Here is a 25,030-nt window from a genome sequence, read left to right as displayed (position 1 = left end):
GAAGAGTAATGGTGTCTAGTGAATATACAGCATACAATTCTGAATATATAGTTCTTGAAACAATTGTTTTGAAAGGAACCTCTGTTGAAAGTTAAAATATTTGCACAGACAATAAAAAGATTATAGATAGTACATGAAACTTATTTTTCTCTCTTCTTTTCAGATACATCTTCTGTGTTTCTGGAGACTTTGTTAAAGTTCATAGCACAGTGACAGAAGAATGTGTACACATATTGCAAGGGCACAGAAATCTGGTGACTGGAATCCAACTCAACCCCAACAATCATCTTCAGGTGTCAAGTGATACATATTGAATATTTTAATATTGGCTTTGTTGTTGCCAGAAAATTATGAATTAAATTTGGCTGAGAAACTTTCTAGGTTATAATCAGGAAAGTATAGGTATCCCCTGCTTTTAAAAGTTCGCATTATGCCACTTTGCTTGTACAAAAGATCCATGTTAGTACCTGTTTTCACTAACAGAAATTCGAGGATGATATCTACTTTTATGAAAAAAGACGAAAAGCAGAAAGAGCATTCAGTGTTTGTTTTGCAACCAGGCTTTGCTTTACAGAGACAATACACACCCAAAGCAGACAGCAGCACCACCAAGCTCCTTCCCCAGGAACTTCATTCAGCATCTCAGCATCCTGTAGCCATAGCTTTGAACTGTGTTGTGCATGTCTGTGCTTTATCTTGATTTATTTTAACCAGATGTGTCCTAAGTATCAGGAAAGTCTGAGAGACATTAGTTTTTGGGTCTTGGAATGCTCAAAACTCTTTATAAATTACAGTGATAACTGATATTTGATAAATTTGATAAGTGGTAATTGATAATTGATTCTTTGTGTTATGCCATTTTGGCTTATGAAAGGGTTTTATAGGAACACTCTACTTTTGCATAGTGAAGGAAACCTGTATGTTGATTTTCTGACTCAGTATCTTCCTCTTAGTTATTAAAATAGGGTCACAGCCTAGAATCACATCACCCATGCTATATTCTGTGACCCATTTGTTCCACAGGATGCTAATAGGTATGTTACTTGTAAGAAGAGATTCTTGGTTGTATGAGTTTCTGAAATTTAGTGTTAGGCAAAGTTAAATGAATTTTAATTGTAGGTCTTTTCAGGGTCCTTTATATGCAGTGTAAATATCAAAATGGGTATATAGTATTTGGTGTTTCTCAAACTTCTATACCCTTGGGCTCTTTGGTTTCTGGAACACATTTTTGAAAATGTTCATAGAGAAGTATTGATTTTGTAGATTTATTCCTTCACAGATGAGGCTTTCATGTTCAGTCAGATGTTACCTAATTTTAAGGCCAGTGTCCAGATAAGAAGAAGTATCAACCAGCTAATTTGAGGACAACCTTGGGAATCTAGCCTGGAACTCACCACTCTCTGGATTTCACTCTACAGAGCAGCTCTTGCTTCTCAGAATTCAAAAATAATAAAATGTTACTTAATTCTGTTCTTAACTTTCAGCAGCTACTAAAGAGTTATCTCAAAAACATTTAATTCTTGCTGTAGTTTTTGATCAAGTTCCATATCTCTGGATTAGTCATATCCAGTGGGGAAGTTGTTGCTTGATATAAAAATGGATTTGCATTGCCATTCACTGTGCTAAAACAAAAGAAGTAGGGCATAAAGTTACAGTGATGCTTTCTTTTCTTAAAAATCAAAATTAAGTAATTTTTTTGCAGGGTCCAAGCACACATTTTCCTTGCTGCCTCTTAAGGGTTTGATAAAACAGCTTATGTGTAGCATTTGAATGTTTTTCATAGCAAACGTATCCATTAAAATTGGAATTTGTTAAGTCTATATTGTTTTATAGCAAACAAAAACCACATATGCACTGCATAAAAGATGTATTTAATGTAAATGAAGTTACTAATAAAATTGGAAGGAGGGCAGTTTTATCAACAGGTTTGGTTGGAATTGCAACAGGTGGGAATTGCAGAGATTCTCTGAGCTTTAGTCACAACATTTGTGTTTTGACATTTGTGTGTTCTCACAACCATCGTTTTGACATTGATTATATGTTTGCCTTGTTATAGTTTACTAATCCATGTTGTAATTCTTATGTTACATATAGCAATTGTGATGTATATTTTCTACTTGATACAATGCTTTTGCTTGGACACTTTCTTATTCCGTCATTTTTTATTTCTATTCTCTGATTCCATGTCCTTTTTGGCAGAAATCTTAAAGTGCTACTTTTTCAAGAAACTTAAAATTCTCTATAAAACATTATAATCAGAGTGTTTTCACAGTAACAGTAACAAAAAAATCCTGCCCATCCTTAGTAAAACTAAGTCCATGCTGGGACAAAAATAAAAATACATTACTAAGGCCTTGTGGTGCTACCAAAGTGTGTTCCACAGACCAGTCCACAAACTTTGGTTGTCAGTCAACAATGACATAAGTATAGAAATCGAGTGTCCCACAACTTTAGAGCACTAAGACATTGCAACAACATCTAAGTGCATAACAACTTTATTCTATTTTGTGAAGTATTGGTCCTTGATGAGTTGGAAATTTTTTGTAAAAAAAACGACATTTTCGGATCATTTGAGAAGCACTCCTTTAATACCCATGTAACATGAAAGTGGTTCTGTCAATAAAAGGACTGAGCTCTGGGAGAAACAGCATTAAGATCGTAAGTGCTTTTCACAACTCAGTACCTTACCATCTCCCTCTTGAAGATAGAGGATTAACTTTTTTCTCTTTCATTTAGTGAAAACTTGAAACTGATAGCTCTGCTTCCTCCAAAGAGCTGTGATAAGATTGTCTATTTTGCAAAACCAATATAAGTAAATGATTCCACGTGTTTAAGGTTTATAATGAAGTAATTAACAGAAAATGCCTTCTGTATCAGCACTTAATTATTCATTTCATATCTTAATGGAATTTTGTTTTTTTAATAAATTTTGTACTCTTACCCCTTTAGCTGTATTCTTGTTCCTTTGATGGCACAATTAAACTGTGGGACTATATAGATGGCATTTTGATAAAGGTATGTAGATTGGTCCTCCGTTTTCATTATGTGAAAGGAATGGCAACATAATTTAATGACATATTGTTTCCTTCTATAAGGCCTAATCTCAGGTGGCCTTCCTAATCAAGTGGTGAAAAATCACATACCATAAAAGGCAGATTTGTCTATTTGAAAATTTTAAACTTCTAACAAAAAGATGAGTGGTAAAACTAGAAGAAAATATTTATAAGAGATATTGTATCCCTATACATAAAAAAAATGATCAAAATCATTAAGGAAAAACTAATCACCCAGTAGAAAAAATTAGCCTAGAGTAGGAATATATAAGTCACAGAAAAAGGAATAATAAATAGCCGGTGAACATGAAGAGATGCTGAACCTCATTGAAAAGTAAATAAATGTGAATTAAAACAAATGCCACAGCATTTGTCCATATCAACTTAGCCAACTTGAAGACTGAAAAAAATCTGGTGATAAGTGTAGAGAAAGATACCTTTGTACATTATCAATTACAGGAAAGCTGGAAATGAAAAAATAACGTTTGCTCCAGCAATCCCTTTAGGAATCTCTTGTTAAAGTTATGTCATGTATATATAGTCCTTACAGCCTTGTCTCAATAGAAAAAAACTGAGTAACTTTGATGTCAGTTAAAATTTAGTATTCATTCAATAGAATACTATAAACCATTAAAAAGAAACTTAACTGGAAAGGTTATTCAAAATATAGGTATTGAGTGTCTTCTGTAGGCCAGGTACTCATCTGATTTGGGGAATACAGCTGAGAGCCAAATGGATTAAAAAATCCCTGTCCTTTATGGAATTTATATTCTAATGGAGGCAGGAATGAAGACAGACAGTAAACAATTGTGGTGCTTTTTATCTTTCAGACTTTCATAGTTGGACATAAACTTCATGCCCTCTTTACTCTTGCCCATGCTAAGGATTCTGTGTTTGTTATAATAAATAAAGGAAAACCAGGTATAGTATAATTGTTTTATGCAGCATTGAGTAGTTCTTTACATTTCACAGTGTCTCAAATTTCATGTTTTGGTTTGACTCTAAAGTTAAAAGTTTTTGGAGTTGGCATTTTAATTACTCTCATTGTTATTGCAGTCATTTAGGGGAGGCTTTGCATCAGTTCTGAACTGTGCAATAAGGGATTGATTACTTTATATGTGGTTTAAATAATGTACCTCAGAGCTCATTATCATTGGAACATCATTCTATCAAAATTGCCATGTTTCTGAATATTTTAGGAATTCCTGGCATATCTTCAGTGGTTATAAATAATTGCCCTTTAGTAGAGAATTTGATACATCAGAACATTGACGTGAAGGATCTACCCAAAGAATTTTTCTAATATCAGAATTCAAGAGACACCTTCTGGTGTCCTCTATAAAGTACAATTATATTCAGAATTCAAAGTTCAAAGCAGCTTTAGAATGATAACTGAGCAGTCAGACTGGCTCATGGCTCATTAGCTAAGTGAATCCTCCCATGGTGTTTTGTGGCGGGTTTTTTTGGCTTAAACAAATTTGTTTATTATATATTGTGACATCTAAGTAACCAGAGAGTAGTCAAAGCTGTGAAAATCGGTTTGTTAACTAAAACTTGCTTGGTGTAAGTTTTAGCTAAATGGGCAATATTTTATCTACCAAAAGCATGACATGAAAGAATAAAAGTATTTGTTTAGTTTTCTTGAGTGGCCCATTAACCATCTGTAAAAGATATAACAAAAAATGTTCTGGAAATGGCAACATTCTTAAAATAATTAAGTCACTTTCCCAGATGAACACCCTAGATAACACTCCAGTATTTAAGTTCTGTTTTGTATATAAATATGCAGATTCTTATTGTCCGTCCACATACTTACCAAATTCAGATTCCTAATCTCTCTGACTGACAGTTGATTGACTAGGTCTGAGATTTAATCTAGAATCTGCATCTTTATATCTCCCCAGGTGACTGCTCATCATTCACATTCGGTGGCCAGTCTCTATACTCACCCCATGATTCCTCAGTTGGAAGCATAGTTGCCAATAGCTATAGCAAAACTTTCTATCCTCATCAGTGAGACCAGTGACTATTCACACAGACTGTGCATTAGAATCACTCCAGGGAACTTAAAAAAGTAAGCTTTTCTGTAGTGGGGCCTAATTATTTACTTAGATATTCCCTATATGAGTCTAATGTGCAAGCCAGCATAGAAAACTACTCATCTAAGTAAAGATCGTGGCATTAGCCTTTTGGAGTTAACCGTGGAAACTTCCAAAGCTATAATCTAATCTGATTCTATTAATGGTAGAATCTAGTGTTACTTTCCAGAACTTGGCACATCACGAGCACTCAGGATGTGAAAATCTAGGTATTACATAGAAGTATGTATCAGGCTTGAAAAGATTCCCTGTGACTGACATCTCATAAAATAAATACATATCTTCCTTCATTTGCTTCATCTTTGTGCCACAGCCCAAAACCAAAGTCTCTGATAAAAAATTGCATAAATCATACTGAAATACACTTCTCTGGTTATAAACAAATTAATCTCTTATTTCCACATTATCTGTTACGGTGCCATTTTTTGATTATAGTAATTTATACATTTCAGCAGATAATTAAAAACCTACCATATGCCAGATGCTATTCTGGTTATAAGATACAAAACAGACAATCCCAACATTATTCAGACAAGGTCAGTCATAAAATAAGATGAAAGGTTTTCTAGAGAAGAATACTGCAAGGGCCAGAAATAGGCAAAATCAGGGGAATATTTATAAAGTAAGTGGTCAGGGAATGTTCTGAGGAAGAAGCAGCTGTCCAACTGTGTTGGAGAAGCAATATAGAGCATTCTTTTCTATATTATCTTGGTATCGAAATGAATTCTAGGGTACTAACAGTTTCATGTAAGTAAATGTACACCTTCACTTTAGAGGAATTTTCTATTAATATAACTTTCTTTGGCTAGATATATTTCAGCTGGTATCAGTGAAACTGCGAAAATCTTCAAGCCAGGAAGTAGAAGCTAAGGAGCTCTCCGTTGTTCTGGATCACATAAACCAGTCACCCAAATGCATTGCCTTTGGGAATGAGGTAAAATTGGTTTTGTTAGTTTTGTATGTAAAATGTCTTTCCTGCAGTCTTTCCTCTGAGCATTTTATGTTACTGTGATTTCATAGTGCTTTGAGTTTTAATATTTTTGTTGGTAACTAAGAACTCTGTTTCATTTTGGTAGCATGTATTTATGGTAAAAGTTTTCTAAGGCCATTGAAATTTTGTATATACTGTCTTACTGCTCTTGTAAACCATCTAATTGTTCCACAAATATTAATGTTTTGGCATTTATAGTGTGTTTCTTAGTCTGTCCCATTTAAAAGCTATTCACATCCTTTCATTTCAGACTATATGTGGTTAGAAAAATATGAACTCCTTGTCTATAATTAATATGCCCATTATAGAAAATTTGAAAATTTAATCTCTTCAGTGATAATACCTGAGGAATCTTTTTCAAGGCTTTTTCCAAACTATGTGTAAAATAACTTTTCCCAAACTGATTAGTGTCTGAAGGCTACTTACCTTTTTTTTCTCCACTTAACATTGCAGCATGAATGTATTATTAAATGTTCATCAGAAATAATATGTGTGTATGTTCAAACCATGATTTAATTAGGTGTTCCCTACCAATAATCACTATTATTTTAAAATCAACTGCCACCAAAAGCCCTTAGACATTATTGTGGGGCATGTTTCTTTTAGTCTTAAGTTTTTTAGATTATCTTGGCTTTGTTCTGAAAAGGGTTACTTAGAGTAGAGAAGACTCTTTAACATTATCAACATCATTAATCTTCAGCATCATACTCACTGGTTAAATAAATTAAAACCTCAGTAAGATATCACTTCGCATCTGCTAGAACAGTTAAAATTACAAAGATTATAATACCAGGTGTTGGCAAGATATGCAGCAAAGTTAACATATACCTTTACCATGACCCACCAATTCCACTCCTAGGTAGAGAAATGAGACAGGACCATAAAATGACATGTAAGAATGATTAATATTTGTAATAGCTCCAAAGAGGAAAAAACCCAAATGTTCACCAATAAAAGAATAGTTTGTGATATACATTCATTCACTGGAATTCAGCTTGATGATAAAAAGGAACTAATGATATACCTAAGAGCATGAGTGAGTCTCAGAAAGGTGATGTTGAGATAAAGAGCGCAAAAACAAAAAAGGATATACCATATACCTGCTGTTCGAATGGCATTCTAGAACAAGCAGAGAAGTAAACTGTGGTGATAGAAATCAGTAGTTGCTGGCAGGGGTGGGAGCATTGAGTCATGACTGGAAAGTGGAAAAAGGGAACATTACTGAGGTGAAGAAAACGTTCTGTATCTTGACTGTGGTCGTGGTTACACGGATGATATACACATACATCATGGATATACACACGTCAAACATGGCATTTTGTTGTAAGTTATGCCTTAATGGAAAAAATTTAAATCATTGTACTTAAAGCTAGGCAGTCTAGTTTTAGGATCTAGGACCCCAAGTTCATCTTCTAATTGTCTGTGGTCATTTTAGAAATAGAATCATCGTTTCCAAAGCTAAACAGTATCATTCTAAATTAATTTACTCTTGAAAAAGAAAGCCTATTACTGCATTAACATTTATGGTGAGACTATTTCTTAAAGAGTATGAACTATTTCTTCTCTGAAATATTACCTTCTCTGAAATAACAGGGAGAATATGTTGCTGCAGTACGGGACTTTTACTTGTCTGTTTATTTTTTCAAAAAGAAAACAACATCAAGGTAAGATTTCCTTTTTGATAAGTTTTATTAAGAGTTTGTTATAATTTAATTTTTCCTCACATTAACCAGTTGTCTCAGATATAACTTCTTAGGCCTATTCATGCCACCAGGTACAGAGGTAGTTAGTTTCATAGTGGGTAGGATTGAAGGAATCCTTAGTCTCAAAAAGCTAGGATACTTTGTCCACCCAAAACCCTTTGTACACTTAGACTCTGGTATGCATATTTGTTGTCAAAACTGAATGTAGTTTGCAGAGGTTTCCCCAGGTAATCCTCATTGCCAATTTTTGGCTACATGCTTTAGGATACCTGGGTTTAAAATGAGTCACATTTAGCCATTTGAACCACACTACACCTCAAATTAATATTTATTTTAAAAGGAGATAATATCTACCTAATAGAGTTGTAAGGATGAATAAAATAACATACTTAATGATACTAGTGCTAAGCATAAGTAGTCATTCTTCAAGTGACACGTCACTGTTCCCTTTTACTCTGCCAAGAATAACATTTGATTTTCTTTGCAATATGAAATAAGACACATTTGGACACATTAGCCAGTTGTCTCAGATATAACTTCTTAGGTTTATTCATACCTCATGCTACAACTTAGCTTCAACAAGAAATTTGAACAAACTTTGCCCAGGCAAAAAGCCACTAAAAGGATTGCTGTTTACTTCTATATCAGTGGCTTCTGTAGATAAGTTATTTTTGTAGAACTTAGTCAGTATGAAGTTTATATTGTATACTAATAAATATTTATAAAACAAAATTCTTAATCACAATTGTTTTTAATTGTGCATATATATTCCATGAATTATGAGAGCTATCTGGTTTTGGTTGGCTAGTGTGGGAACTCACTTTTACTTAATGGCATCACCACTTACCAAGAGATTTTAATAATAGAGGAAAATGTTTTTCTTCTAGGTTTACTTTATCATCATCAAGAAATAAAAAACATGCTAAGAACAATTTTACATGTGTAGCATGTCACCCAAAGGAAGACTGCATAGCCACTGGTCACAAGGATGGCAAAATTCGTCTTTGGTCAGTTACACATGAAGAGCGTGATGATCATGTGTACACTATTTTGTATTAGCTATCTCTGGGTCCAGGAAAAAGACTAATACTGAAAAGTCAGTGCTGATAATAGAGATTAGGCTTTGCTGACACCCTCCCTTTCTTGCAGTGTGCTATTCACTGTATAGACGTGCTATTTTAGGGTGTTTAACCTTGGGCTTGTAGAAAGTGAAACATTCCATTTTGCCTATAATTGTTTTATTGAAGGGAACTTTGTCAGCCTTTGAGTAAACAGGGTAGTGTGACAATAGTGACTATCTAACTGCTAGGATATCATGATGGCCTATTGTTTGTAGAAATAACTGGATAGGAGTAGGAAATGTACTTTTTGTGCATTAAGATGCTAAGCATGCCATCATTTTCCTAACTATGCTTTTGGTCAAATTACGGTTTTCTCCAATAGGAGGAATTTTGATGATGATAAGAAATACACATACACATGTTTACATTGGCACCATGATATGGTTATGGATTTGGCTTTTTCAGTGACAGGTGAGTGCAGGTGTAATAATTAAAATTGAAACATGAGGTATGTGAATGAAGTTTGTGTTTTGTGTGCGGCTCAGTGCATTTTGGCATGCTCATGTAACTGTCACATAGATCAAGATACCAAACATTCTCACTTTTTTTCCCGTTCATTAATTAATTTCATTGATCCTCCTACCCTCCCTCTCCTATGACAACCACCAGTCCCTTCTGTGTCTGTATGTTTCCTTTTTTTCATTTGTTTGTTTTATAAATTCCACTGATAGATGAAGTCATATGGTATTTGTCTTTATCTGTTTGACTGACCTCACTAGCATAACACCCTTTAAGCCCATCCATATTGTTGATTCCATTTTTTATGGCTGAGTAATATTTCTCTGTGTTTGTGTGCATTTACCCTATCTCCTTATATTTTTTATTCATTCATCTATCAGTGGACATTTACATCACCTCTTTATCTTGATTATTGCAAATAATGCAGCAAAAAGCACAGGAGTCCATATATCTTTTTAAATTACTGGTTTTGTTTCCTTTGGGTAATTCCCAAAAGTGGAATTTCTGAGTCTATATGGACTTTCTGTTTTGTTTTTGGGGTATTTTTTTTTTTTTTTGAGAAACCTCCATTCTGCTTCTGTATTGGCCAAAATACTTTCCCACCAACAGTGTACTAGAGTTCTCCTCTCTCCACATCCTCGCCCACACTCTTGTTATTTCATGTCCTGTTCATACTAATGTAGTGATATTTCATTGTAGTTTTGATTTGCCTTTGTCTGATCAGTGATGTTGAGCATCTTTTCATGTGTCTGTTGGCTATCTACATGTTATTTGGAAAAATGTCTATTCAGTTCCTCTGCCCATTTTTTAATTGGCTAATTTGGGTTTTCTTGGTATTCATTTGATATGTATTCTTTATATATTTGGGATATTAACCCTTTATTAGATGTATCATTTGCAAATAAATTCTTGCATAAAGTAGGTTGCATTTTCATTTGTTGGTGGTTTCCTTTGTTGTGCAGAAGCTTTTTTAGTTTGATATAGTCCCACTTCTGTATTTTTGCTTTTGTTTCCCTTGCCTGACAAGACATCCAGAAAAAAATTAGTAATGTCAGTGCGAATTCATTGTCTGTGTTTTCTTCTAGGAGTTTTATAGTATTGGGTCTTGTATTTAGGTCTTTAATCCATTTTTAGTTTATTTTTGTGTATGGCATAAGACAGTGATTTAGTTTCTTTCTTTTGCATGTAGCTGTCCATTTTTCCCAGCACCATTTATTAAAGAGACTGTCTTTTTCCCCATTGTATATTCTTGCCTCCTTTGTCATGTGTAGGCATGGGCTTATTTCTGGGCTATCCTGTTCCATTGGTCTGTGTATCTGTTCTTGTGCCAGTACCGTACTCTTGATTACTGGTAACTTTGTAGTATGGTTTGAAGTCAGGGAGCATAATATCCCTAGCTTTGCTCTTCCTCAAGATTGCTTTGGCTTTTCTGGGTCTTATGGAGTTTAACACAAATTTTAGGATTATTTTCTCTAGTTCAGTGAAAAATGCCATTGGTATTTTGATACTTCAATAGGAATTGTATTGACTGTTGACTGTTTTGGGCAGTATGGCCATTTTAACAATATTCTATCCATGAGCAATGAATAGCTTTCCATTTATGTGTGTCTTCTTCAGTTTCTTTCATCAGTGTCTTACAGTTTTCAGAGTATAGGTCTTTCACGTCTTTGGTTATTTTTATTCCTAGGTATTTTATTCATTTTAATACTATTGTAAATAAGATTGATTTCTTAATTTCTCTGTATTTATATATAGGAATTCAAAAGATCTATACATATATATGTTTTATATCCTGCAACTTTACTGAATCCATTTATTCTAATAGTTTTTTGGTGGAGCCTTTAGGGTTTTCTGTACATGTTGTTATATCATCTGCACATAGTCACAATTTTAGTACTTCCTCATGAATTTAGGTGCCTTTTATTTCTTCTTCTTCCCTGACTGCTATGGCTAGGACTTCCAAGTACTATGTTTATAAAAGTGGTGAGAGTGGGCATCCTTGTATTGGTCCTGATCCTATTCCCTCTTTACTCGCTTTGTTGAGAGTTTCTTTCATGAATGGATGCTGGATTTTAGCAAATGCTTTTTCAGCATTTATTGAGATGACCACATGGTTTTTATCCTTCATCTTGTTAATGTGGTGTATCACATTGATTAATTTGCAGATACTGAACCATCCTTGCTCGCATACCTAGAATAAATCCTACTTGGTTGTGATGAATGATCCTTTTAATGTATTTCTTTAATTTGGTTTGCTAAATAAGGATTTTTGCACCTATGTTCATCAGATATATTGATTTATGCTTTTCTCTTTTTGTAGGGTCTTTGGTTTTGGTACTAAGGTGATGATGGCTCATAGAATTTGGAAGCTTTCTTTCCTCTTAAGGTTTTTGAAATAATTTTAGAAGGATAGGTATTAACTCCTCTTTAATGCAAGTAGGTTGCATTTTCATTTGTTGGTGGTTTCCTTTGTTGTGCAGAAGCTTTTTTAGTTTGATATAGTCCCACTTCTGTATTTTTGCTTTTGTTTCCCTTGCCTGACAAGACATCCAGAAAAAAATTAGTAATGTCAGTGCGAATTCATTGTCTGTGTTTGGTAGAATTCTGTGAAACCATGAGGCACTGGACTTTTGTTTGTTGGGAGATTTTTTATTACTTCTTTAATTTCATTAGTAATAATTATTCTGTTCAGATTTTTTATTTCTTCCTGGTTCAGTCTTGGGAGATTAGATGTTTCCAGGAATTTATCCATTTCTTCTAGGTTGTCCAATTTGTTAGCATGTAATTTCTCCTAGAATTGTCTTATAATTGGATTTCTGTGGTATCAGTTATAACTTCTCTCTCATTTCTGAGTTTGAGTCCTCTCTTTTTTTCTTGATAAGCCTAGCTAAAAGTTTGTCACTTTTATCTTTTCAAAAGAACCAGTTCTTAGTTTCATTGATCTTTTGTGTTGTTTTTTTCAGTCTCTATATAATTTATTTGTGCTCTGATATCACTTCCTTCTACTAACTTTGGGCTTTGTTTATGCCTCTTTTTTTTCTAGTTCCTTTAGGCGTAGGGTTAGAATGCTCAAGATTTTTCTTGTTTCCTGTTATAGGCCTGTATCATTAAAAACTTCCCTCTTAGAACTGCCTTTGCTGCTGCATCCTGAAGATTTTGAACCGTTTTTGTTTTCATTATGCTCCAAGTATTTTTTGATTTCCTTCCTGATTTCCGAATTGACCCATTGGTTGTTCAGTAGTGTGTGTTTAGCCTCCATGTGTTCATGTTTTCCCCAGTCAGTTTTTCCCTTGTAACTGACTCACAGTTTCACACTGTTGTGGTTGGAAAAGATGCTTGGTGTGATTTCAGTCTTCTTGAATTCACTGATAGTTGCTTTGTGGTCTAATGTGATCGGCCCTGGAGAATGTTCCATGTGCAGTTGAAAAGAATGTATTCTGCTGTTTTGCATGTAATGTTCTATGTATATTTATGAAGTCCATTTGGTCTAATGTGTCATCTGAAGCCATTGTTTCTTGATTGATTTTGTATCTGGATGATCTATCCATTGATATAAGTGGGATGTTAATGTTGATCTTGTGAAACAAATTGGAAAGTGTTCATTCTTCTTTGTTACCTGGGAAACTGTGAATTGGTTTATTTTTTTTCCGTAAATGTTTGGAAATATCCACCAGTGAAGCCATCTGAGCCTAGAGGATGTTTATTTTGTTCAGTTTTTCTAGTTTATAGTAGAAGAGTTGGTCAGCAAACACACTAGTCAGACACTGTTGGAAAGGAAAATACCTAAACCAGTGATCTTAAAATCTTTTGTCTTAACAGTATTTTTACAAATATGAAGACACTTGTTTGCATATTTTAAAAAAAGTTTATTTTTTTAAGCTAGTAGGAAAAATTTTAATATTACATTTTTCTATTTTTTTTTTCCCTCAAAACACTGTCCTTTTCATATTTATGGATGGATGAGAAGGTACCAGTCTGTTGAGTGGTGGTCGTGAGTCTGTCCTTGTAGAGTGGCGTGATGCAACAGAGAAAAATAAGGAGTTCCTCCCCCGTTTAGGAGCTACTATTGAACACATCTCAGTGTCGCCAGCAGGGGATCTGTTCTGTACTTCTCACTCTGATAATAGTAAGTCTAAATCTGCTATTGTAAGGAAATAAAATTTGTGTGATGCCTTGATTAACCTCTGTAGGGAATGGAAGGGACCTAAGACTACTCAAGTGTAGCATAAGACTTAGTGAGCATTTTTTATTCCATTCCTCCTCTTTTCTCTACCCCTTTCTGCCCCTACATGTCACCAGAATCCAATGTTTTCAGAATTGTTTTTATGAAAATGTAGGGCTAAGTGTATTTGATTATTCTTATGCCACTTATATTTCAAAACCTTTTTATGTGGGATGATGTGGGGAAGTAAAGTGAAGGTTTGAAGTGAGCATTTGTGCTTTCCTTAATATAATGGCATTTTCGAAAGAGCACTGGGAGAGTCTCCCTTAATACAGCCATTATCTCTGCGTGGGAGTCCGTGGATTCTGAGAGAGAGGGGAGCAATCTTGTATTTCTCAAACTTTTTGCTTATCCTGTTACTGTTCACTAGATGTAGATCCTATAGCCCGTTGCCTTCTTTCCTTTCAAAAAAAAGAACATAACTGTGAGCAATCCATTAGTGCAATGAATCATTTCAAAGTCAGCTGTCTCTTTTAGGGTATATAAGGTTCTGAAGTAACACTTAAAATATATTGAAAGGCACTCAATAAAACTTGAGACTCCCCAACTGACAGTCCCTTATCCCCATCCCTAGTTTTTCAGCTGAATCACAAAATATATTCCTTATTTTCCAGTAACCAGTAACTTACTCACTTGCTTTGTATCCTGGTGTATTTCAGAATTATATAAATTCAAGTGATTTTTTTTTGACCTTGAAGTTCTGACCTATTTATGTTTAATTTTTTTTTCTTTTTTTAACCACAGAGATAATAGTTATTCAGCGAAACCTTGAGGCATCTGCAGTAATCCAAGGCCTAGTGAAAGGTACTGCACAACCCAGTGGATTTGAAGTCATGTACATTTTAAAAGTGAATATTTGTCTCATTTCCACTACTGTTTGTCACTTCTTTTGCAGACAGCAATATCTTTACTGGTTTGATGATTGATCCAAGAACTAAGGCTTTGGTTTTGAATGGAAAACCTGGCCATTTGCAGTTTTATTCTCTCCAGCATGATAAGCAGTTATACAATGTAAGATTTTGATCCATTAAATGACATTAAAACTAATGAAAGCTCTTTACAGCACCACTGGGGTCAAGTTACTTATTTAGTAGCTTCTAAAACAAGATTCTCTACCTACATTTACTGGACATAGTAAATATTGTCTGTGGTTACTTAGTTCAGTTGTTTACAGCATAATTCTAATGAAGTCATGGCTGAAGAGTTAAGTTTACGTATAACCCAGTTTCACTCTTGTGCTGGCTCTCTCTTTGTTTTACTTTGTTTCAACCTGCACTCTAATTAGCTGTCAAACCCATCTGTACCTTTTAGTCACAAGGATAGGAAATAAGAATATGAAGGTTGACAATATAAATATGTTTCTGCTTTGTGTTGAAACATGTCATATTTACATAGTGACAATAAAATTTTCAATTCTTCTTATTAAACCTGATAAATGTAATCCAGACATCCTACTTCTTCCTCTGTGTCCCACAGTACCCTTCGTGGATTACAGTCATGGCAGCTGTAACCCTTCGATCTTCTCTCCATTGCCTTAAACCTCTCAAAGTAACGATACTCACTGATCTTTGTACATTTATGCCTGGAAATAATAGGCACATAGCAGGTGTTTAATAAATACATGAGGAATTGGGATAAAAAAGAAACAACCATAGATAAAATGTTGGCTTACTTACAATATTGCTTTTTACTCCCTTCTTAAAAATTGTAGACTTTGTTTTTGCTCTTCTTTTTAGGGAAGTGGAATCTAACCTTGAGATTTTTTTGTGAAACTATTTGTTCATAGATACAAGAGAGGTGCATTACTATAAACTAAAGGTTCTGTTTTATCTTATAAATGGGTCATAGTCCACTAAAATTCAAATGAATCAAGAATACTCACCACTGAATTGGTACTATATAATGTGCTTTCTTTTTTAATGACAACTTTTTTGCCCATAACTAACAATTATTTCATCTTTCCCTTTGATAATCTATTACTATAGAGTCTAGAAGTTGGCTTTGTAGTTAATTACCATTCCTTTAAAGCTTTAGCATTTATTTATGTATTTACATTAATTGTCATTTTGGATTTTTTTAACCCATCAGTTAGATATTATACAGCAAGAATATATCAGTGATTATGGTCTGATCCAAATTGAATTAACAAAGGCTGCATTTGGCTGCTATGGTACCTGGCTTGCAACAGTGGAACAACGTCAAGAAAAGGAAACAGAGCTTGAATTGCAAATGAAACTGTGGATATACAATAAAAAAACACAAGGGTAATACTATATAGCCATTTAATGTCATAGTAGAAAATATTTGACTTTCTATGTCTTCAGTTGTTGGTCTTTGAGGGGTTTCATTTTAATGAGCTTTAGATTTAGACAAATGAGAGGTGTTATAAAGTCTTCAAGCTTTCTGCTCTAAGAACACAGTGATATCTTCCAAGTTACAGTGTCATCTTAGTACATAAATGAGGAAACATGAAAAAGAGACACCCCCAAGGACATAATACCTAATTCCAGGCAAATCCAGGATTAGAATTCAAATGTCTTGGTTCCTTTGCTCTTTTATTAACATACTACTACCTTCTTTGGGAAAATGGTAGTGGTAGGAAGCAGAGATGAGCACAGTGTAGCGTGTGTTTTGATTAGGTAGAGTCTCACTAGTATCTCATACCATGGTTGTAGCCATTTACCAAGTCCTTGCTGTGTGCCAAGCACCAGGATTAGTGCTTTCATACCTGTTGTCTTATTAATCTTCATAGGGACACTCTAAGATAAGCTTGTTTTCCACATTTCACAGGTGAGGAAACAAGCCCAGGGGGATTAAGTAATTATCCCTAGTCACCCCTCTTAGAATCTAGACTTCTTATAAATCACACTATCTTGCCTTGATGTTTTAATATGCAGCAGTTATCTTCATTCACAGCAGTGCCCTGTCAAGCTGGAAACAAGCTCTGAGAGGTAGTTCGGGTGACTATAAATATTAAATATTGACCAGTGCAATGTGAATAGGTAGTTTTCTTTCTGTATTTTCTTTCCATAAGTAGGAACTTTGGCAGCCATTCCATTTTTTGCTTATGCTCACAGTAGTGAAGCATCTGTGTTCTATATAGTTTTCCTGCAGAGTATAGTACAATAGGCTTTCAAGTAGTATTTTGTGAGTGACCCCTATTTTATACTCCTTTGTACAGTAAGTTGACACTGTACATAATCATCTCTATGTCATGGAAGTTACACAAAGATAATGTGTTAGAATTCTTGCTTCCCTTGGCCATTAGAGCGCATTCAGTTGTTTGTCATTCGAGGTGATAATATATCAGTTGCTCTTTCTTAAAGATGCTATTGTAAAATGTACAGTATGTAAGAAATTCTTAAATGTCAATTTATGAGATTTTCCAGATGTAAGAATAAATTTATGGTTTCCTTCCTACTAGGTTTGTTCTTAATACAAAGGTTAACATGCCACATGAAGACCACATCACAGCTGTTTGTTTCTGTAATGCAAGAAAATCTAAAGACCCCACTTTGGTTACAGCTAGTAAAGATGGTCATTTCAAAGTATGGATATTAACAGATGATTCTGATATATACAGTAAGTTCATTAAGTACAGGATATCTAAAGAATATGTAATTTTAAGAATTGATATATTTATCTCATGAATTATGTCCATTCTGAGAGAACATTTTCTATATTATTTAATGCTACAGTATACTGCCTAATTTTAAATAATTTAAGAGCTGACATTTTTACATGTCTCTTTCCCAAAAAACTATATAATATTCTTGTTTAATCATAATGCTGATTATTCCACTTTGAGGATATAGTATAAAGGGTTTTCACAATTAGTTATTTCATTGTACCACTAGGGGGCGGTCAGGGTTTTCAGGAAGGGGCATAAATTTCTAATCAGTCAATGCTTTGTAGCATTTCTAACTAAAGTTTTAGGAATCAGGTTTGTTGTTTTGTTTCTTAATCCCAATTGCATATAACTTCCCTAAGATATTCTCTAATATTTGTACCATTTCTAAACTCTATCCTCTACATTTCCACAGAAAAAGCTGTTGGCTGGACTTGTGACTTTGTAGGTAGTTACCACAAATACCAAGCAACTAACTGTTGTTTCTCTGAAGATGGCTCTTTACTAGCAGTTAGTTTTGAAGAAACAGTTACAATATGGGATTCAGAAACATGGGAACTTAAATGTACATTTTGTCAACGAGCTGGGAAAATTAGGTAAGGAAAATAATTTGGGAGTGTATAGTACTTTTAAAAATTTATTAAGTCCTTTTACATAAACTTCAGTAATAATTTATTTTTTCTCTAAAGGTAGTCTGTGGGCCATTGGGGCCAGCAGCTAACCAAAATGCTAGGAAGCTAAAAATTCTAGGTATATGAGCTGTGTGCTATGATTCACCCATTTCTGAAATCAGGATTAACATTTAATTCTTACAGATTTTTTTCTTTGTAATAAATACTCTTCATGGGTGTGCTACATGATAATAGAAGCCATACATAAGCCTCAGTGGACCCAAACAGTGCTTATCTTGTATGTTTTCCCATAAAAATGATGTCAGGCTCAAAGCTCATTGATTCAAAGAAGGGCAGGGGTAAATAAAGCAGTATCTACACTTGACCTCAGGTAACTGGGCAATAGAGGCACAGTGACAGATGGCTAAGAAATGTTTCTAGTTCCCAACAGGCCTGATTCTGAGTTTACTATGTGAAACTTTCTTCAGAATTCATTTTGCAGGTTTTCCTCCTCTAGGTAAATGAGCATTAAAAAAGGTTTTTTGTTAAATGATTTTACATGCTTCACATATATTTTCTCTATATATGTTAATTATTATACTGCACAGGATATTGGAGGAAAGAATTGGTCATCATACTGCTCTTCTAAAGAAATAAAGTTGCTAAATAAATAAACCTTACCTTTTGTACTCCTTAGCCCCTTTTTCTGCAGTATATCTAAGGACAACAACTTAGGTGTCTTTCTAAATATCTGCACTGCAGAAAACTAATACCGTGCCAAGAGTCCTCAGTTCTCTGAGACTGTGTGTGCTAGAAGGAACTTGCTGACATTCGTGTGGTTTTGATCTAGGCATCTTTGCTTTGGGAGACTGACTTGCTCAAAGTATCTTCTCGGTGCTGCTGAAATTGACTTTCTATGCTGTTGGAATCTGCTCAGCTGTGCATGTAAGATATTTTTTACTGTAAGCAACTAGGCAAAGCACATAGGAAGTGGCCATTAGACTTCATATTTTAGGACTCCTGGGTGATAATCTTCATGTGTCTACCCAGAGCATATATAATTTTTCACATGACATATTATACTATTATAATTTGAAACACTAGGCCTATAATAGACTTAAACTATTTATAAACTTCCTAATTGTCAGTAAATCAACTTCTACTGTCCTTACCTTTCTTCACTGTGTGTGGCTGTCTGTTACCCTCCATACTTACTCTCAGTCCTCATAACAGTTTGAGGAGTATTTCTGCTAATCTATAATGCATGTTAACATGCAGTATTCCTGGAAGCTTTCAATTTGATTGTAGCCTGCCACAGTTCTAGCAAATATGGACTTAGTGGCATTTTACTCATTTGAGGATATGTATGGAAGACATGGCAGTTGCTTAGTGATGAGTGTGGTTGGTAACACATTTTTTTATATTCTCGATAGTGACTAGTTAACATTTTGCCCATGTTTAACAGCAGCAGAAGCAGAACAGCACCAGGCAGTAGTTGCACTGAAAGAATAACCATTTCATAGTGTATGGAAGGAGTGCTTTGTTTTTTCTGCATCCTGCCCCTTGCTTTAATGCAGCCTTCCACAGATAATTTCAGTGTGTCTCCTCTCCATGTGTTATTTGGAAGTGTAAAATCCCTCTATCTATGAATAATAGAATTGATGGTCCCAATAAAGACTAAGAATATGAACTTAAAATAGCAAACTTAAAAAAGCTTTTGGTTAATCTCTTCTTAGAAGTGAATTGTGGGTTTTCTTCCCCTAGTGGAATGGAGTACAAAATTAAATATTAGAGTTATGGAACCTGATCCTAATTCAGAGAATATTGCTGCAATCTCTCAGTCTTCAGCGGGTTCAGACTGTAAGTACGGACCATACTTTGATAGTAGAGATCTATTACCTAAGTTTTCTTTTTAACATTTTTAATATAATGTAAGCCAAACTTGCCTTAAATCAGATGTTCATTTGAAGCTATTTTGCATAGGCACTTGCCTTCGGTTCTTGAGTTCTTTCTCCAACACCTGTTAAATATGCATTCATATTTAGTTCTTGGATGGCTCCAGAACATTCCTCATTTTTCAAAGTGCCAGTTCTTACTAAGCATTCAAAATCCAGGATTTCACCCCTTTGAAGTATTTCCAGTTTTCCTTGGAAGCTTTCATTATTCCTTCTCTACTCTTCATGTGCTTCCTACAGGTCTCCAATCCCATACTTAAGACAAAATGTGCAGTAGTTTTGGTGTCTGCCTTCTGCAGTGGGCCCTCATCTCTGGGGCAGAGCTGCTTCTTTATCTTTTTCATCTTCACAGCCCTCATTCCAAACCTGCTCAGCATGTCATAAGCATAGTAGACACCAGTAGATATTTGCTGAATCAAAGCTTAAAATAATCATGACCTGGGCTATTTATTCAAAGGCGCAAGTCCCAGGATTACCGTGGTCTCCCAACCTGAGGCTAGAACTCACATTTGCAGGCAAAATATTATTGTCTGTCTGTTTTTTCCCTCTAGTGTTTGTATTTAAACCTAGTGAGCCAAGGCCATTGTATATTCAAAAGAATATCTGCAGAGAGGAAGTCACCTGGGGAGTGTTTGTTCCCCGAGATGTCCCTGAATCATTCACCTCAGAAGCTTACCAGTGGCTAAACAGATCACAGTTTTATTTCCTAACAAAATCACAGGTAACCATCCCATCTCAAAAAAAGACAATCACTGTGTATATGTAATTTTCAGTTGTTTTAATATTTAAAAGTAACAGCCCCATAACAGGTGGAATAGTTTCATTAAAGGTTTACTTCCCAAAAGAAATAATTTAATATGCTCAATACAGCAGTGTGAATACATTAGCATCACTTTACCCCACACCTCTGAGACTCCTTAAGTATTGTTTTCATCAGAAGACGACTAAAATATTTTAAATTGTGCTTATTAGCCTAGTTGTTTTTGTTTTGTTTTCTGTTTGTTTAGTTGGTTTTTTTAGTATTTGATGTGGCATAAAGAGAACAGTGGCTTCAGTTTGATCCATCAGTTGAATTTCATTTCATTACCACTTCTAAAATATCTCTCAGAACAATCTTGTAACCATCACAACAGTTATTAAATAATGTTTTAATGTGTTACTATTTTTCTGTGGGCAGATATATACACACACACACACACACAAGGTGAAAAGTTGGCCTTCTCATTTTCTAACTTTGACATCTTTATTTAGATCTGCACTCTCGAATTTATCCTTTGCATGATTAAATCTCCTTTTTCAGAGTTTGTTGACGTTCAGTACAAAGTCTCCAGAAGAGAAACTCACACCAACAAGCAAACAGGTATGTTTTAGCCACTTGTAGTGCAGACTACATTGCCTCCCTATAAAGATAAGGTTATCTTTTAGAACTCAGCTGAGAAAAATGTTTCACCTGCCCTAATTTGAAATTTAAAACCATACACTTATAAACTACTTGTCTCTTTTGAGGCTATAGTACTTTTAAATGTTTTCATTTTTAGTATCAGTAAGTTATCCTTGTGATTTAAAGAGCTAAATAGTTCTGTAACTCTTCTCAGGAAAAACTTTTCTAACACCACTGCCATTACCCACAAAGATAATAACATTCAGCTTTTACCTCCATATCTCTTAAGAAACACGTTTACATTGCTAATTGTAGATTTTTCAGATTTATGTATTTGTTAGCTGATCTATTGAAGTTAACACTTTAGCTCTTATATCAGCATTCACTCCATATACATAAGACACACACCCTTCCTGCCCCCCAATTTTCTCTATATAAATTAAATTTATTCATTGTTATAACCATGTAAACACAACTCATAGCTGAATCATATAGTAGCAAATTTTTCCCATTTTTTTCTCAAGTTTTTGTTTTCTCTGAAGTTAATGATTGCCTTCTTTTTTCATTTGCTTAGCTTTCAATTTACTTCTTATATAATTCACCCCAAAATTCTACTAAAGTTATGCAGATCTCTCAGTATTTTCAGACACATTAGGTATTCTTCTGAGTCTTGAAGAAATATTTCCAAGAGCCTTCTGACCTTCAATCTAGACTGATTACTCTATAAACCTGTAGCACAGTAGTCATAGGATCTATATTCACCATCATTCTGGGAATTCATTTCACCTCTACTATAAAAAATCCCATAGTTCTCTTTTCTCTTTGGTTTCTCCCTTGCTTTGGTGAAGCACATTCTGTTATTGCATGGAAGCAAATTTAAGACCTTGAGTGTTTGGGAATGTTTTTGTTCTCTCCCTCTTAATTGGTTAGTAGGATATTGAGTAGTAGGTTGAAAATCATACTTGTCTTAGAACTTTGAAGGTATTATCTTATAGCTCTAGCTGTTAAAGAAATCCCATACCATTCTTATTCTTTATCCTTTATCTGTAATGTGGCTTGTTCATTTTCCTCTGAAAATTCATGGTTTGTTTTACAACTTTGTTATCATCAATATTGCTGAGGGCTATTCTGGATTCTTGGGATACAGCAATGAGCAAAATAGTCAAGTGTCCAAACTTGTGGTGTCTATAGCTTAGTAGGAAGATAGAGACAATGAACAACAAGTATTAAATAAGTAAAATGTTTAGTACTGTAGAAAGTGATAAGAATTATGAGGGGGAGAATAGAGGAAATGGGAATGTGGGGTGCAGCTTGCCATTTTTTTATGCAGCAAAGTAGGCCTTGATTAAAAAACTGGCTTTTCCTCTGGGTGAAATGCAGAACCTCTTATAGAGTTTTGATCAGAGAAATGACTAAGGTAGAATTACTCCTTTGCCTCTATTTCCTCTGTTATTTTTCTGGAATTCCTATTTAGTGCTGGGCCTTCTAGAATGGTACTTTAATAAATTTGTGTTTTCCTCTTGTTTTTTTTCTGTTTTTCTGGGAGGTTTCCCCATCTTTAGCATCAAAATTTTTTTTCCTCTCGCGTGGTCCGTTTTCATAATTTTTTTGTTTCTTTCATCTGTTTTGTTCAGTCTTTCATTTTGTAGGCTTTCATCAGGTCTGATGATTCTTGGCTATCTGCTTTTATTTATAAGTGAGGGAAAAAAAACATTTAGAAAGTCTCTGCCTAGGTGGAGCTTGTTCACTGGCCTCCACTATCTAGCTGAGTTATTTTGAGAAAGTCTCCAATGTCATTATTTTTAGATCTTTTTTCTCTTAAGCTGACCCTCCTTTTTATATTGAAGTAATTCCCCCTTTGTCCTAAATCCTTATAGCTACTAGCAGAAGAAAGTCTTCCGACAACCCCATTTTATTTCATACTGGGAAAGCACACACAGCAGCAGGATGAAAAATTAGCTAAGACTTTGGAAAATGAGCTGGTACAACTACCCTTAACAGAAAACATACCTGCAATTAGTGAGGTAAGTAATTAATGAAACAAACAATATGAAACAGGTTAAATGCACTAAAGCACCTTAAGTCAGAGTTTTTATACAATCAGTTGGTAACATAAACCTTTTGAATAATAAACCAAATAGCAGAAACTCACACTATGGGATTGTTGTGGCCCAACCTGGGGCGAAGGGAAGGGCTGTTGCTAGTATAAATGTAGGAACAGAGTTTTTGTTTAGTTTGGTTTTTCTGTGGAGAAAGCTCATGGCATTTAACCTTTTTAAATGAAACCCGATTTTTCTCTTTTTACTCTAGCTTCTTCATACTCCAGCCCATGTGCTTCCTTCTGCTTCTTTCCTGTGCTCCATGTTTATAAATTCATTGCTGCTGTCTAAGGAGACTAAGAGGTAAAACAGGTTTTAAAATAGATCTAGATATTGTTATGAGAAACAAGATGATTTGTGTAACTCTTTGTTGGATTATTCTACTCTATTTCTATTTCAGCTTTAACATACAGTAAAGGATATAGGATATTAAGCCAAACAAAATACATTGAAAACAGGTGTTAGAGATGTTTTGTGAGTGTGTTTTAAGGATAATTCAAAACTGTGCTTTTTATAAATTTACCTGCTCTTTAGGTATCCATAACTTTTAAAGTGGACTTAATCGGAGGACTTTTCATTTACTTTGTCCATATGATTATATTTCTATATAAGTGTCTTGAATTAGAAATTTCTTTTGAATATTGTTTATATTTTATTCTGTTATTATTAAAGTGCTGAAGAAACTCCTGATGATATAGAAATGGAAGAAGCAAAAGAAAGTGATGATTCAGATGAAGAAAATGATTTTACTGAAAAGGTCCAGGATACAAATAACACAGATTTGGGGGAAGACATTATACATCAGTCATCAAAATCTGAAGAAAAAGAACTGAGAAAATTCAGGAAGGTAGACTACAGCTGGATAACTGCTCTTTAAGCCATGGGGGAGGGTTCTTGTACTTTGTCTTTTATTATGTTTATATTCCAAAAACATGTATTTTAATGTTATTTCTGTTCGTAAAATAAAATATTAAATATTAGCAGGTTTCAGTTTTTATGCAGCCTGTAATATTGCGTCGTGCTTTACAGTTGATGGGTACATTCATATAGATGACATCTCTTTTTTATTTTGAGTCACATCAGCCTTATAAAATAGCTGTGATGATACAGTAGACCCTGAACTTAAACTTACACAGCATATTGGTACAGCCACTGTGGAAAGCAATATGGAGGTTTCTCAAAAAACTAAAAACAGAAATACTATTCTACCCAGTAATTCCACTTCTAAGAATTTACCCAAAGAAAACAAAATCTCTGACTCAAAAAGATACATGCACTCCAATTTATCACTACATTACTTACAGTAGCCAAGATAGGGAAACAACCTAAGTGTCCATCAATAGATGAGTGGGTAAAGAAGAGGTGGTACATATACACAGTGGAACATTACGCAGCCATAAAATGAAAAGAAATCCTACTCTTTGCAACAACATGGATAGATCTAGAGGGTATTATACTCAGTAAAATAAGCCAGGCAGGGAAAGACAAGTACGTAAAATGATTTCATTTATTTGTGAAATATAAAAACAAACCAAACACAATGAACAAAACAGCAGTAGACTTAAGACACTGAGAAGTGACTATTGATTACAGTGGGGGAGGGGTTGGGGGAGAGAGGGGTAAAGGGGCACAAAAATTCTCAATCATAAGTTGGTATGGAGGTAGTAGTACAGCATGGAGAATAAAGTCAGTGATTCTGTAACATCTT

At 34.5% G+C, this 25,030-nt stretch overlaps 1 protein-coding gene across 3 annotated transcripts in view; it reads left to right on the top strand.

Moving 5' to 3' along the window:
• The window catches only part of WDR75 (WD repeat domain 75), a 112,674-nt gene extending 88,372 nt beyond the window's left edge, over positions 1-24,302 (top strand). For 2 of the 3 annotated variants that reach the window (XM_073218534.1, XM_017668458.3), the window contains exons 2-21: positions 164-293; positions 2,950-3,015; positions 3,884-3,974; positions 5,962-6,086; positions 7,737-7,807; positions 8,734-8,853; positions 9,290-9,378; positions 13,394-13,552; positions 14,393-14,452; positions 14,544-14,659; positions 15,737-15,912; positions 17,073-17,230; positions 17,692-17,872; positions 18,738-18,832; positions 19,652-19,747; positions 20,394-20,563; positions 21,143-21,202; positions 23,101-23,247; positions 23,534-23,625; positions 23,995-24,302. In XM_073218534.1, the coding sequence (XP_073074635.1) occupies positions 164-293; positions 2,950-3,015; positions 3,884-3,974; positions 5,962-6,086; positions 7,737-7,807; positions 8,734-8,853; positions 9,290-9,378; positions 13,394-13,552; positions 14,393-14,452; positions 14,544-14,659; positions 15,737-15,912; positions 17,073-17,230; positions 17,692-17,872; positions 18,738-18,832; positions 19,652-19,747; positions 20,394-20,563; positions 21,143-21,202; positions 23,101-23,247; positions 23,534-23,625; positions 23,995-24,199 (2,407 nt within the window). In that variant the 3' untranslated portion in view covers positions 24,200-24,302. The other variant, XM_017668459.3, reaches the window with a different exon arrangement.
• Positions 24,303-25,030: the final 728 nt, after the last annotated feature.

Source organism: Manis javanica, chromosome 12 (genome assembly GCF_040802235.1).
Source record: "Manis javanica isolate MJ-LG chromosome 12, MJ_LKY, whole genome shotgun sequence".
Classification (NCBI taxonomy): Eukaryota; Metazoa; Chordata; class Mammalia; order Pholidota; family Manidae; genus Manis; species Manis javanica.
Note: the sequence above shows the minus strand (reverse complement) of the source record. Positions and strands in the feature narration are given on the sequence as shown.